Source organism: Lynx canadensis, chromosome C2 (genome assembly GCF_007474595.2).
Source record: "Lynx canadensis isolate LIC74 chromosome C2, mLynCan4.pri.v2, whole genome shotgun sequence".
Taxonomy (NCBI): Eukaryota; Metazoa; Chordata; class Mammalia; order Carnivora; family Felidae; genus Lynx; species Lynx canadensis.
In genome coordinates this window covers 78,331,094-78,347,210 of record NC_044311.2, presented here as the reverse complement: position 1 = coordinate 78,347,210, position 16,117 = coordinate 78,331,094, and the positions used below count along the sequence as shown (strand labels likewise).

The 16,117-nt window shown below is 44.3% G+C and overlaps 1 protein-coding gene across 2 annotated transcripts; it reads right to left on the bottom strand.

Moving 5' to 3' along the window:
- Nucleotides 1-3,680: 3,680 nt before the first annotated feature.
- ADIPOQ (adiponectin, C1Q and collagen domain containing) lies at nt 3,681-14,362 on the bottom strand. 2 transcript variants are annotated; one of them, XM_030330427.1, is made up of 3 exons: nt 14,287-14,362; nt 5,389-5,610; nt 3,681-4,506 (listed from the first exon to the last, which is right to left on the bottom strand). In XM_030330427.1, exons 2-3 carry the CDS (start codon nt 5,600-5,602, stop codon nt 3,986-3,988), a joined length of 735 nt encoding a protein of 244 aa, XP_030186287.1. In that variant the 5' UTR covers nt 5,603-5,610; nt 14,287-14,362; the 3' UTR covers nt 3,681-3,985. The 2 variants fall into 2 exon arrangements, with proteins under 2 accessions (XP_030186287.1, XP_030186286.1); XM_030330426.1 differs by having other exon boundaries at nt 5,389-5,637; nt 14,287-14,337.
- Nucleotides 14,363-16,117: the final 1,755 nt, after the last annotated feature.

Sequence of the window (16,117 nt, the reverse complement as noted above, 5' to 3'; positions counted from 1 at the left end):
AGAAGTCAGGAAAGAGAATAAAATGGGAGGCAAAACGAAAACAAAATGGTAGCCTTAAATCCAACCATAACAACTCTTGTATTCAATATGAATTGTCTAAAACACTAATTAAAAGAGAAGGTTTTCAGATGGGATAAAAAAACAAGACCCAATCACAAGCAGTCTATAAGAAAATACATCTTAAGTATAATAATACAATTGACCCTTGAACAACATGGGTTTTATTTTTGCTATTTTAAAGTTTATTTATTTATTTTGAGAGAGAGTGTGTCGGGGGGTGTGGGGGAGGGAAGGGCAGAGAGAGAAGGAGAGAGGGAGAATCCCAAGCAGGCTCTGCACTGACAGGGCAGAGCCCAACGCAGGACTTGAACCTGTGAACCTTGAGATCATGACGTGAGCCAAAAACAAGAGTTTGACGCTTAACCGACTGAGCCACCCAGGCACCCCAGAACAACATGGGTTTTAGTTGCATGGGTCCACTAACACACAGATTCCTTTTCAATAAATACACATACAATAATATAAATGTATTTTCTCTTCCTTATAATTTTCTTAATAACATGTTCTTTTTTCTAGCTCACTTTATTGTAAGAATACAGCATATCATACCTATAATATACAGAACACATGTTAGTCGACTATTTACGTTGTCATTAAGGCTTCTGGTCAATAGTAGACAAGTTTTTGGAGGGTCAAGTTTACACACAGATTTTTTTACTGTGTGGAGGGTTGGTACCCCTAAACCCCACACTGTTCAAGAGTCAACCGCATAGATTTAAAGCAACATGACGGAAGAAGATATACCATGCAAACAACAATCAAAAGAAAGCTAGAGTGCCTATATAAATTCCAGACAAAATAGACCTCAGAATAGGGAAAATCACCGGAGATAAATAAAGGCATTATATAATGATAAAAAGTAAACTCACCGAGAAGACATAATATTAAAAGAGTATGTACTTAATAGGAGAACTCCGAAATACATAAAGCAAAAGCTGGCAGAACTGAAGAGAAATAAACAAACCCATAAATATTATTTGAAGATATGATGGGGCCATGAAGATAACACAGGACCACTAATCCTAAAATATTGGCCACAACTTCTCTCAGGAGGTATTGGGCAGGTTGGCTCTCTCTGTTTCCACAAAGAACTAACCCTGCTCCAGGGAGCTTACGGTGAGTGTGGCACTATGTCCAGTGCTGTGAAGAAGCCACCTTACCCAGATGTGGGACTGTGAGCATGGCCAGACGTTAGCTACTTGTTGAAATTTTAGGGAAAACCGATAGTAATTTTCCAGCAATATCTCCCTGAGAAACCTAAGAAAATTCAAACATGCCACTGAGAGTTTATTGTGGGCAGGTGTTTTTGCAATTCATCATCCACTCTCCCACTTCGGGTAACCGTCTCCTGTTTTGCTTTAGAGAAAATACCCTTTCTTCAGCTTGAGCCATAATCAACTTACGTCAATAAATATAGTCCATCCTCCTGAGTGAAATAATTGGTCAGAGATGGGCATACAATGTAGCCAGAGCCAATGGCGTGCAAAGACATGGTTGCTGGGGCTTCTGGAAAAGAGAACTTCCACTCTCCTCCTTGGGAACCACCAGAAAAGAGGATATCCCTTTAGCCAGATGGTGGGATGGGAGGGTGCCAGAGCTGGCACGCTACTAGTCAGTCTTTTGGTTTTTTTTAAGTCTCTCTTTCTCTCTCTCTCTCTCTTGAGAGTGAGAGACAGAGCATGTGCAAGCAGGGGAAGGGCAGAGGGAGAGGGAGAGAGAGAATCCCAAGCAGGCTCTACACTCAGCACAGAGACCAAAGCGGGGCTCAACCCCATGACCCTGGGATCATGACCTGAGCCAAAATCAAGAGTCAGACGCTCATCCCACTGAGACACCCAGGCAACCCTACCAGTCAGTCTTTTGATATCCTGAGGAAAAGTCTAGAAGTATACTGTGTAGAGCCTGGGTGTTAAGCCTACACTGCTGAAGGCAGAGTAGACGAACAGATAGAAAAAGGACTTTGATTTCACTTGAGCCTCTGGTTTAAGCCTTGCCTCATGACAGAGCAGCTGCTCTGGTATTTTCCATCGTGCAAGGGAATCTTTTTTTTTTCCCTCTCAAGTTACAGTTGGGTTTTCTGTCATTCATAACATGGAGTCCTCACACACAGTTTACTCCTTCCTCTCTAAACCCCATGTCTTTCGTGGGACTCAAGTGCTTCTACTTTTAATGCTGGAGAGTACCTTTACTTGTAGAAAATGACGGTATGCAAACATTTTAAAAGACAGGGCTTTGTATGTAGAAATAATAGTGGCTTAATGATTAGCAATACACATGCAAAAGGGAATCATTCAGAATTTAAAACTGTAAGCAACACAAACCGTTTCCCCTTTCTGTTTATAAAGAACGCTGCTATTGATTCTACTTTTGCTAAAAACTCTGAAAAGCTTTATTCAAGCTATTGTCTCCTGGGAAGATATTTACCACTATCAATCACCTGTTTTCTTTTTTTGGAATATTTTTGACAATTAAAATTGTGTATATTTAGATGTATAATGTGATGATTTGTTATAGATAAAAATTGTGAAATGATCACCACAATCAAGTTAATTACCATGCCCATCACCTCAGATAGTTCTTTTTTGTTCTTTTTTTTTTCTCCTTTTCTTCTTTAACACTTAAAGAACAAGAATAGACTCAGAAGGTCCAGGCCTTGCCAGACCCTGTTGGTGCTGAAGGAAAGAATGGTTTCCAAATTCCTTTGTGTGTTTTGCATTGTGGACGGAAGCTACTTCCTTGAGGGAAAATTCTTTAAGTATTCTGGAAAGCACAGTCATCCCAAACCTCAGTAGAAAAGAGTCAAACTCTCCAGTGGAACAAGGATTAGGTGCTTAAATTCAGGGAGTTCCTAAAATGAAAATGTTTTCATAGATCAGGTTTAGTTATATGGGGAGACTGAACTGGAGATAATTGTGCATAGGGATGAGATTCCAAAGGTTGGTCTTCATGAGGCATTTATCAAGGACCTGCAAAGGGACTCGGTGGTGAGGGAAGCTCAGTTCTTTCCCATCAGTCATCCCTGGCCTGGAGGAAGGATGTCTTTCACATTCAGGACTCTCATCTAGCATAACATATAGCGGGGCATATGGGCACAACGTGTGCGGAAGGTTTGCAGGAAAGAGCGAGCCCATCAGAGAAGTTTCCTGACTAGGTGGCTCTGAGGAACAGGGAGGATTTCAGCCTGTGGAGATCGAAGTCGCTTTCTAAGCTAGAGAGAAGAGCATGAGGAAAGACACAGAGAAGCCAAAGCACAGTCATTCAGGGGCCATTAGTAGTCCAGTTGGGATGGGACATAGCCATAGAATCACCTTCTCTGATGCAGCTCTACCGGGGAAAGGCGTAACTCACCATGAAGGCCAACTCGGAGGCCCTCAGATGAGCTGGGTGATTGACTCCCTACCAACACTCCCAAGAGGCCATGTACTCCTAAACAAGGGCAGGGTCTAGAGGAGAAGGTCTCTAGACCTGGGTTTGATTTCTAACTCTGCCACTTAATACCTGTGTCACCTTAGGCAGTCACTCTCAGGCTCAGAACCCAAGTGCAAAAAGAGGAGAATAATACGTTTCCTGTGTACCTCGCAGGATTGGCATGAATATGAGGAAAAACAATAGACACAGAATAACACTGTGAAATACTTTATGGTAGTCAGGTATCTTGCCATGTGTGCAAAGCACCCCAGGAAATGTTATTAACCTTTCATTGCTACTACATAGCAGATCCTTGAGGCCAGGGACCATGTCTTCTTCAGGAACATAGTATATAATTTTTTTAAAGGACTTGATGAATGAATGAGTAAATGAATGAATAATGTTCAGAGCCCTCCAACTAGGTAGTAAAATTAATCTCCTAACTACACTGAGAACCTGTAGACTGTTCTTTCACTTTTGGTTGTCTGGCCCAGTGGAGGTTCTAAGTTAGTTGTGATCAAACGGTGTCATAGTAGAGAAGGAAGCCTGTAAAGGTGGAGTCATTGACGTTATCTGCATAGAGCCCGTTAGAGTCGCCATCCCCATACACCTGGAGCCAGACTTCATCGCCCATCTCCAGATGGAGGAGCACAGAGCCAGAGGCCTGGTCCACATTCTTCTCCTGGTACTGGTCGTAGGTGAAGAGCATCGCCTTGTCTCTCTTGTAGAGACTGACCTTGACGTCCTTCAAGTAGACTGTGATGTGGTAGGAGAAGTGGTATAGCCCGGGAATGTTGCAGTGGAATTTTCCAGTGGTAACATCATAGTGGTTTTGCTGATTGTAGAAGATTTTGGTAAAGCGAATGGGAACATTGGGGACTGTGACCCGGCTCTCCAATCCCACACTGAACGCTGAGCGGTATACGTAGGCACTTTCTCCAGGTTCTCCTTTCCTGCCTGGGATTCCTGGAAAACCTCGGGGACCTTCAATCCCAGTTACTCCAGTTTCACCAGTGTCACCCTTAGGACCAACAAGACCTAGAGAACGAGAAGACTTCAGTGACCACAGAAACAGAACTCCTGCCTAGGTTAGTTCTAACCTAAAACACTGTCCTTATCTCCCTTACCCACAACTTGCCCGACTTTCAGAGCAGGGAAACGATGGGGGCTCCCAAAGAGGTGAGTTATACCTTCTCCTTCTACATCCCACAGCAGGCTCCCATTAATTCATCTCCAACCTCATTCCCTGTAAGTCTCCATCAAAGACCCTCCACCCTGCCAGCCCTTCACATGTTGGCTCAACCAACCATACTTCTAACCCCTCTGTCTGGAATGCCCTCTCTCTATTCTGTCTACCCATCCTTTAAGGCCTGGCTCCAGTCCCACCTCCTTCTTAAAGCCTTCATTGTTAATAATCCGGATCTGCATTGAGAGCATTTTGTCTCGGTTCCGTACTTCGGGCATTAGTCCACATTCAACTTGGCATATTTGGAATAGGCTTTCTCGTAGTAATCCTTAACAGCTTTGTGCATTAGACTTATGTCCTTAATCAGACCAAGAGTTCCCCAGGAGCAGGACCGTGAGCTGTAAGAGTGTGCATTATGTGTGAATGCCCCTGGGTGGAATGGGAAGTTAGCGGAAATGAAGGGTAACATGAATGTGAACAGATTGGGCATAGTGATGGATGAGGTGGAGATGGGGAAAGGTACAGAGAACGTGATGTGGCTAGAGCAGAGTTGAGTGTACTAGTTTTACAGGTACCACCTATTCTCAGAGGCGAACCCAAATCCATTTCGGGTTGCTTGTGGGTCACAGAAAACAAATTTGCTTCCTCCCTGTGTCTAGGCCTTAGTCAATAGCTAATGCCTCTTCCACCCCACAGAAGTCTATGACAATGGAAGCCGAAAACCTTGTTCTTACCTGGATCTCCTTTCTCACCCTTTTCACCCGAGGCGCCATCTCTACCATCCCGGCCTGGGGTCCCATTGTGGCCGGGATGCCCTGGAATGCCTGCCATCCAACCTGTGCAGGCCCCTTTTGGCAGGGGAACCACGACTCCAGGCCCTTCTGTCTCGGAGTCCTCGCCGCGAATGGGCAGGACCAGTAGCAATAGAACAGCTCGTAGCAACAGCATCCTGAGCCCTGGAACCCAGATCCACACCGTCAGCCCTGCGAGCAGACCCCACACAACACACCCCGTCAGGACCTATGCAAGACCAGGGCCATGTCAGCAGCACCCACTTCTGAGACCTGCTCTCTGCACACTCACCTCTTCCGGAAGACTGTTCTAACAATTTCCACCCACCTTGATCTCTTTCTGCCCTGAAATTTGTAGTACTTAGCATTATTCTTTGTGTATGATCTCCTTTCCTCAACAGATCGTAAGTTCAGTGAGGGCAGAACAACACTTTTCCAATAACCTCATGTCTGAGCACAGGACCAGCCTCCTCGGATCGAATTCCAAGAGTCCATTTGTCAAGAATCTATCCCTTGAGTTTTCCAAGGATGATGGCTCAGATCCTCTCCTTCAACTCTAACCAATATCTCTCTCTCTGCCTCCTTTTATCTTCTCTACTTCCCTCTCCTTCATTTCTATGTCTGTTCTTCCTTCTTTCTCTTTCATTCTTTCTTCCTCTCCCCATTTCCTAGATCACATGATAGACCATTTGGGTTATTGCACACACACACACGCATACATACACATGAGTGCACACACATATATACACACTCACACAAGGCACACACACACAGCCTTTCCCTGAGTCAGACAACCAGAGACACACTGTCCCATGAGGATATGCACTGACTCTGCCTGGGTCACACTTAGCAGCACTTCCTTACCTCCCTGATCCCTATGCAGCTTTCAGGACACAGTAGGGATGTCTTCTTTTTCAGGAAATCCTCCCTCCCCAATCTGGGTTGTTTGTTCCTCCTTTGCACACCCCCAGTGCCCTCACTTACCTCTAGCATTGCATTTCCTGCACTACACTGTAATTGCTGATTTGCTCATTCATTTCTCCCATTAAACCACAGGTACCAGGGATGAAGACTGACATACTACCAGCACAGAGTAGGGACTAAAGAAATACTTTCTGAGGAAGAAAAGAAAGGGCAAGAGAGCCAGAGAGGGGAGGGAAGGAGGTAGGAAGAGGGAAAGAAGGATGGAGAGGGGAGTGGATTTTAAATGTGTCTTCTGGGAGCCCTAGCAAAAAGTTCAAGTGGTACGGGTGGCCGGGGACACCTTCCCAGAACCGTTCCTTCATATCCCCCTCCTAGAAGATGATACTCGTCCCCTCCCAGTTTCTGCCTCTGATATCAGGGTGATCTTAGTCCCCTGCCTCTGATAGCCAGCTTCTTGGTCTTCTTAACCTTCTCTCACCAAAGAGTCGAGAGAAAGCACCACAGAAAGGAAAAAGGATCCTGGATCGCAGTCATTACTAAAACCCTCTGTGGAGTGTGAAAGGTGCCTAATCCCAAGAACATGCTTCTAAGTTAAACACCGCCTGTGTGTATTTTTCTACTCTGAGCACTCACTATTTTTCATCAATGTGCTTATCTCTCAAGGGTTATACAAAGTCTCCAGAATTGGGTTTGGTTTTAGGAGACAGTTCCTCCATGAGGGATGCAGGAAAGACCCTGATTGGCAATTTTACCCCCAAAGATGTGCATGGCGTCTAGAATCCCATTTCTGTGTCCCACCACCTGGGGTCTATAGTGCCCTCTTAATGAGGTACAACCAACCCATCATTCATTCATATATATTCATTTTGCATAGATAGAGAGAGAGAGAGATGGATGTAGATATAGACACGCACATGAATTCACTAAAACTAATAACATAAACATCTTGGAAACCACAGAAAACAAAAGGATCCCCAGTCCCAAGACTTTCTCTGTTTATTTTTAAACATAATGAAAAATGTACTTTGCGCAGAAATTTATTCCCAATTTTTGCCTTGTCATTTTCTAGTTCACATAATCATCATTTTAATGGTGTATGTGCTCCTTCCTCAAGTGGATATAGCCAACTATACGGAACCATTTCTATTGAGTTCAACTTTTAGCTTACTTCCATTTTAAAGTATTATTTTAAAATCCATAACTAATATCCTTGGTCATGGAGCTTATCCGCAACTCATATTCTGTCATGACATATTCTCAGAAGTAATATTAGCGGACTAAAAGGTATGAACATTTTTAAGGCTCTTGATGCATATTTCCAAATTGCAGTTTGTTATACTGTTACTAGGTCGTGTGTTAGTGTGTGTATGAGAGAGCCTATTAACTACTCTCACCAGCAAAATTTTTAAAAACCTATTTTTGTTGTTGTTAGTTTAGGGAACAAAAGAAATGGTACCTGGCTACTTCGATCATTAGTGAGTTGTACATTTTATCAAAGTCCTGTTTTCTGACTTAATTTCCTATCCCAATTTAATTTCCTCATTCATTATACAATCTGTTAGTGGTTTTTGTCACTTAATTTATTAGGGACACAATGTGCTTTTTAAAAAAATTTTTTTAATGTTTATTTATTTATTTTTTTTTTCAACGTTTATTTATTTTTGGGACAGAGAGAGACAGAGCATAAACGGGCGAGGGTCAGAGAGAGAGGGAGACACAGAATCGGAAACAGGCTCCAGGCTCTGAGCCATCAGCCCAGAGCCCGACGCGGGGCTCGAACTCACGGACCGCGAGATCGTGACCTGGCTGAAGTCGGACGCTTAACCGACTGCGCCACCCAGGCGCCCCTGTTTATTTATTTTTGAGAGAGAGAGAGAGAGAGAGACAGAGAGTGAGCAGGAGAGGGGCAGACAGAGAGGGAGACACAGAATCCGAAGCAGGCTCCAGGCTCCCACCTGTCAGCACAGAGCCCGACGCGGGGCTCGAACTCACAAACCACGAGATCATGACCTGAGTCAAAGTTGGACACACAACCAACTGAGTCACCCAGGTGCCCCATGAGCTCTTCACGCCAACACTTTATCATATATGCCATGACTATTTTCTTAAGTGATTATTCTGTAGATTATTCTTCTGTTTATCCTGATTTTTAAGTGGCAGAAGTCTTAGCTTTTAGAGTCAACTCAGCTGATATTTTTCTTTGCCTCTAAGTTTTAAACAGTTCTCAGCCATTCTATGTTTTGGTAAATATTCTATTTTTTTATCCTCTGGTGTTTTATATATTTTAAATTTCACTCTTTAATTCATCTTCGATATTTTGTTTTGGTGTAAGCTGTGATCTAAAATACTCAAATGATTTCTCCCTATTTGAAGACTGGCTGTTTAAAGATGCTTTCAGTTCATCTTTTCCCTCTCCATTGAGCTGATAGATCATTTAGCAAAGAACAAATATGATCTTATAAATAACGTGAGAATTGAGAATGAGGTAGACTGATAGGAGGGGTAGAAACTGAAGAAACACGGCAGCTGAGACAGAAAGGACTGGACAGACTCTGTCCCCTCCGCAGTGGTGGTGAATCTCTAGCCAAGGCTCACTCTTTGCATCTGCATGTACCGTTGTCGCCCTCTACTGATTTCAAGGGCTCAGGAGGGCGTAGTCCATAGCTCCTGGAAATAAAATGAGACACAGCATGGGCTTGGCTTGCCCCACAATAAGAAGAAAGAGGTGAGTGAGATTAGAAGCCAAGGAGGAGAGGCCAGCCAAGCTCCTTTTGTGTTTAGGAAGAATGCTTGTTGTGAGGCTTTGAAGACTTCATATGCATTTGAAATTTCTCACTATTTGTCACCTTCATTCTTTCTCCTTCTGGGCTTAGCATTACAAGTCCCAAGAAGACCTCTGAGAGGTTCTGTGCTTGCTTTCTCCAGAAATGAGGAGGGCAGAATCTATGAGGCTGTGTCCTTTTCCACAGGGAGATGGGAAGAGAGAATCCAGAATGCAAGAACTGGTGGGGGCAGCTATGGAAAGACCCAAAGATAAAAGGAGATTGGGGGCTGTCTCCAAACTGTTGGGGGGAGTGTGATGTAAGAAGGTCTCTGGGTTCTCTGGTTCCTCCTCCTCTTTGAAAAATCAAGATTCTATTCTCCCAGCCTTAGAGAAGGCTTTCAGCCCTCAACACTTTGGCGTTATGGACAGATTTTTCCACTAACAGGGACAATCAGTCTGGGTTCCATGACAGTGGCATGGGGTGGAGGAGGTACTGAAAAAAGGGGTGGAGTGGGGCTCCTGGGTAGCTCAGTTGGTTGGGCCTCCGACTTCAACTCAGGTCATGATCTCGCGGTTTGTGAGTTTGAGCCCCGCGTCGGGCTCTGTGCTAACAGGTCAGAGCCTGGAGCCTGCTTTGGATTCTGCGTCTCCTCCTCTCTCTGCCCCTCCCATGCTCATGCTCTGTCTCTCAATAATAAATAAACATTAAAAAAAATGTAAAAAGGGGGGTTGGGGTGAAGATGGGTACACGATTCTAGGAATTTTCTCATTCTAAGAACAGATTCTGGTTGCAGAAGAAAGTTGTCTTCTAACCTAGTTCTGAGTGGAAAAAGCGGCAATTGATAACAATTGAAGGCCAGTGCAGAAGTGTCTCTAAAAAAAATGTATTCCAAAATTATCTGTGTTCTTTGCTTAGATATGGCAATTGTTACACTTTGATTTTGAGAGATTTCTATTTCTACAGCGGAGAACACTATTAAACGAAACTGTAATCTAAGACTCAATGGTGCCTGCAGAGACAACTCTTATATGGATCATGAAGCTAACTCCCAAGCTACACTTATAATTCTGTTTCTGTAGAACTCCATTTGTAAAGTTCTTGCCTAAAATGTCTCATGTAATCTTCACAACCATTTTGAGAGATGGTGTGAAAGAGAAGGACATCACATGCTCTATGATCTTGGTGCTCGGGTGGGAATAATTTGTTCTTACCTATAATATGTTTCAGTCATGTATTTGTTGGAGGATTAAGAGGCGTAATCCATATAACGTACTTAGAACAGGGCATGGCACATGTCAGTGTTTAATAAATGTTAGCTATGACTGTACCCATTTTAGAGATGAGGGAAGCGGATTCAGGAAAGTTAAGTGACTCATCCAAGAGCCTAGAGCTCTTAAACGAGGAGGAGCTGGAAATCAAATTCTGGTCTTCCAAAGCCCAAAAATAGAGTCTTAGGCATAGTTCACAGGAGGAAAAAAAAATGCATCAGGATTACACATCTGCCTTTTCATATTCCACTCCATGGGATGGGGGACATAAGAAAAAATAGAATGAAAAGCCCTCCAGGTTATGATGCAAGTGCCCTGGCTTCTCGTCTAGGCTCCACCGTTAACTCACTGGGTGACTTACTTATCTCCACCCCACCCCCAAATCTCATGTTCTTTGCCTCCAAATTATTAATGATATTATTAATGATTATTAATGATATTAATCCTTACGCAACCTATTTCACAATCTTATTGTGAGAACCAGTTGATTAAAAGTCTGAAGCATTTTATAAACTTCCACACATATAAGTCAAGAGAAGGGAAACTAACAAGTATTTATGGACCACCTGTATTGGACCACTGTACATCCACCTGCCCTTTAATCTTATTTCAGCCCTACTACTCCAGGAAGTAGGACTCAGTTCCCACATGACAAATCCTAGGACCAGAGAGGATTAATAACTTCTGCCCATGCATAACAAGGAAGAGTGTGGAGGTGCACTTTAAAATCCAAAGGACGAGTTCTTTCTACTGCACTGGCTCTCATGGTACACAGTGTATAGGCATGGATCCATTCATTCTTAGAATTATATGAAACCATAAGAGACTCTTAAAAACTGAGAATAAACTGAGGGTTGATGGGGGGTGGGAGGGAGGGGAAGGTGGATGATGGACATTGAGGAGGGGACCTGTTGGGATGAGCACTGGGTGTTGTATGGAAACCAATTTGACAATAAATTTAATATCAAAAAATAATAATAATAAAATTAAATTTAAAAAAAAGAATTATATGAGGGATGGCCATGATGTTCTCTGGATCCTAAAGGGCCATATTATGATCTCTCATTTTCAGTGCTAAAATTTATAAGAAATTCCAGGACACCTGGGTGACTCAGTCAGTTAAGCGTCTGATTTCAACTCAGGTTATGATCTCACGATCTGTGAGTTTGAGCCTTGCATCGAGCTCTGTGCTGACAGCTCAGAGCCTGGAGCCTGCTTCGGATTCTGTGTCTCCCTCTCTCTCTCTGCCTCTCCCCCGCTCACACTCTGTCTCTCTCTCTTAAAGGTGAATACATGTTAAAAAAAATTGTTTAATATATAAGAAATTCCACTTTGACCTGCTGGAATTTCAGTAACAACAGCAGAATCCTACGAAATACAGGACAGAGTCTCCTTTAGGGCTGGCAGGAAACAGAGCAGTATGGCGGGGGGCGGGGGGGGAAGGTCAGCAAATCTGTGCCAACTCTTGCAGAAGGAAAGGGCATTAAAGCACAGATCACTCAGTCCCTGAGAGCCAAATGAACCCCAGAAATCATCTCACCCCTGCCCTGCTTCTACAAACAGGAGGTTAAGGAGAAGGCACTTATTAGATCCTCATAGAGGCCAGCTCCCACACTAGCAGCTTTCACGCATTATTTTATTTATTACTTATTTTAATTTTTACAAGAACTCCATGAAGTAAGGAAAATAATCCCAACTTTAGAGATGGGGAAATTGAGACATTAAGGACATGACCCCTGAGAGATTCCTGTTCTGACTTCCAAACCGGTAAGCTTCCCATCACATTACACTGCCTCTAAAAAGCCTCTCAGACTCAGCTTCAGAATCTACTGAACGCGATCAGGTAAGAGGAGGGACATGAGAACACTTTGAAATTGGTCAAGGATACTTTGGAGTAGAAATTACATAAGGCACTTTCAAACTTGATGTCTTGGAACCTTCCCCACGGCCCTGCTCTTGATTCTACTATAGAGAAGAATCTGAGACTTGAAGAGACCAAGATGTTGGCTTAAGATCACGCAATTCTTAGTATCCAGGGCGGGGCGGCTGGGGAGGAAAAAAAGTCATACAACTCTTGTGGGTTATATGCATTCGCCATTTTTAAAGGTTAAAGTGGTAGAATATTGGGAGTACCATTTCACATGATACAACCTAATGATGAATGACAGAATCAGGAATCGACTCAGTTTGGTCTAGCTCCCAGGAGGATTACCTGAAAGCTTTCTTTCTTTTTTTTTTTTTTCTTTTATTTGAGAGAGAGTATGAGCAGGAGAGAGAGAGAATCTTATCCTTTTAAAAATTTTTATTTATTTCTAAGAGATAGAGAGAAGGGGAGGGTCAGAGAGGGGGACAGAGAATCTAAAGCGAGTTCTGTGCTGACAGGAGACAGCTCAATGAGGAGCCTGAATTCACAAACGATGAGACCATGACCTGAGCCAAAGTCAGATGCTTAGCTGACTGAGCCACCAAGGCACCCCTTACCTGAAAGCTTTCACTCAACCCTAGGAGAGCTGTCAGCATTCCTATGCCCAACACACACACACACACACACACACACACACACGCACACACGCACACACGTACACACATATTCTCAAGAACTAGTAAAGCCGAACATCCTTCCAATGCATTTTTAGAATCAGTCGTTCTCCACATGAAAAAAATCCTGACTGAAAATTTCTGCTCTCCAAAGCTTCTACCTTCTGACTTCAGCCAAGTCGGGCCACTAATCTCTTGGCTTGACAAGGAGTAGGTGGAAAGTCTGTCCCTGCAGCCACCTTAGAAAGGACAAGAAGCAAGTCCTGTGTCTCTCTCTACAACTCCTCAAGAGTTAAGGGAGGAAGGCAACGAGGACTGCCAATTGAGCTGCAGGGCTCCATTTCTATTTCTCTGCTTCAAGAGCAAAGCTGACACCTTCATGCTCCTTTGGGCATGTTCTACCAGCATAAAGGGCTCCCCTGCTCCACTACCTTGTCTGGAGGAGCTGGCCTTACCCCTAATGGAGGGAGTCACCAGGAGTGAGGTGGCTGCATTCCCTGTGAGGACTGGTCTGAAAACCAGAACCTCCCCAGACCAGGGATCCACATCCACTGACACAAGAGGGATGGCCTGATCTCTAAAATCCTTCCTGCTCTGACATCTGCCTCCTACACTGAAAACAACCAGATGCCTCAGGCACAGCACTTGCTGGGGCGAGCAGGATTGGGCGTGGCAAAGGCCAGGCAGACCCATTGGTTTCGGCCAGAAAATGTCTTCTAAAAATAAGATTTTCCTAAGTTTTCAGTATATGCCAAGCTTGCATTACTTCATTTGAATGTCTCAATCATCCTGTGAGATATCCCCACATCCCCATATTTACAGATTCCCTCAAATCCAGACAATGATTATGTCTCACTCATCTTCGCAAGTCTACCCAATGTCTGGCCTATAGAACTTTCTCAATCAATATTTGCTGAGAAGAGTCAAGTAGCAGAGCTGGGTTCCAGACTCAACCTGAGGTCAGAGCTCAGGCTATCCCCAAGCTGCCTTTCCTTGCCTACCTGGTCAAGCTGAGGAGTGATTTATTTCCTTCTCTTCTTATTTAACTGAACTCTATCACTGGACCATCCCTCCTTCCTCACGGATCCCAACCTTTTCTCTGGGTAGGCATCTTGCCACAGAGTGAATTGGGCAAAATTCAAGATTTTCACCAGAGGAACAGCTCCTTTACTCTTGGAGCTGTGGGAGAATCAAGAAAGAAGCCCAAGGTCTGTCTGCCTCCACCAGTGCTGCCCTCACCAGAGTTTTGCCTGTACAAGAGAGCCTGGGCATACCCCAGCCAGAGGCTCCATTGCAAGGCAGCCATCCCCACCCCCGGCCTGGAACTGTGATCAACTTGATCTTACCCTCAGGTGTAGAATCAGACCCACAGACTGCAGTCAGGATGGAAGTGAGGAGATGGTCCAGCCTCTGCAGCCTGGTACTCATGGGGGCAGGCAGTCCCCACCCCACAGTTGTCTCTTCCCATTGGCTAACCCTGTAAGGGCCAGAGGCCAGTGGGAGGGCACCTTGCCCCTGGCAGCTGCCTCAGGTCTCCACTCTGGGGAACCTGCTGCAACCCCCCTTGGGCTTGGGAAGCCAAGTGGATCCACAGTCACAACATTCACATTCTCAGGTCTTGGCTCCTTTTTTTTTTTTTTTTTTTTTTTTTTTTTTTTTTGGCTTCCTACAATAGCAGTAGAAGATGGGACAAGGGTCAAGACCAGAGAAAGGAAAGGAAAGCAAGCTACAAGCTATCTCTCCATCTGTGGCAGAAACTTCCTCCTGTAAAATGAATTGCCCGGTGGTCCAGGGGACCTCCCTCTCCCCATAGCTTTGCCCTAATAAGTCAGGGACCCCGATTACCACCACCACACTCCTGCTCACTGTGCATGATGAAGTGTGACATTTTGTGGTTCAGACACACCACTTCAGAAGGGAGAATGCTGCAGTAAAGTAAGACATAGAACATATCCTCCACTCTCTGGCCTGGACCTCAGATGTGGGGAAGACTTTGTGTGTTCATTCTGAGAACTGAGGTAAAGGGAAGTTTCTGAAGCGGTGGGTGGCAGGGCCAGATTAAGATCTTTAGAGACCCTGCCTTCCAAAAGATTATGGAGCCCCCAACCCTATTCAAATTCAACACAACAAAGAGCTTACATAAGACCTAATATTAGAATGTCTTTCAAGATTTTCTGGTTCCAAAATTCCAGATAACGTTTTGAAAACTAACTTTTTATGGGTATGTGAGTCCTCATTTTGCCAGTGCCTTAGGCATATTGCTTAATCTACCTACTGGTGAACCCCGCTCTGGGATGGGATTGGCCTGGAAGACCAGAGGTTGCCACCTACATAGGTGTTGCTAGAAGGCTTAGGTTTGAAATGGCAACATTCATCACATTAGACTCTTTCTTGGCAAACCCATGTTTTGTTTTTAAATGCAGGATCAGAGCTGGCCCCTGCAAGCCATGAATTCTCAGGCATTAAATCATGACCCCAGCTAGGACTCAGGATCCCAGCAGCAACTTCTACAAGACATTCAGAAACAGAATGTTCTCAGGCAGAGGTAGGCAAGTGTCTGCCTGTCCCCAAACACCACCTCTGCTGGCCACACAGAGCCTAAAAGTCCACAGCAAAGTGAAGTAAAAGTCTGACCTAAGGCCTCCTGCTAATATGCAAATTTTCTAGAGAAGTCACATGATGAGGCACCTGGGTGGTTAAGCATCTGACTCCATTCTGACTCAGGTCATGATCTCACAGTCATGGGGTCAAGCCCCACGTCAGGCTCCTTGTTGTCAGCACAGAGACTGCTTGAGATTCTCTCTCTCCTTCTCTCTCTCTCTTTCTCTGCCCCTCCCCAGCTTGTGCATGCAAGCACATGCACTCTCTTTCTGTCTCTCTCAAGATAAATAAACATTTAAAAAAAAAAGTCACATTAGGCCATTGAGATTGGAGTCATGAGTCCCTTTCCAAGGGCCCACTGGCTTAGATAAGGGACCAGGGAAAACAAGGTTTAATATAGTTTGCCAGGTAGGTTGGACCAAAGAGAAAACAGAAACGGTAGCTACTCTCAGTTACATCACTTTTGGTTTGTGTTACTATCTGTCTCTCCTCACTACAGGAGGAACCTCATGAGAACAGGAGCTTTGCCTTTTCAGTGTTGTCTCCCTGGCCCCTAGAATATGATCTGGTACAAGG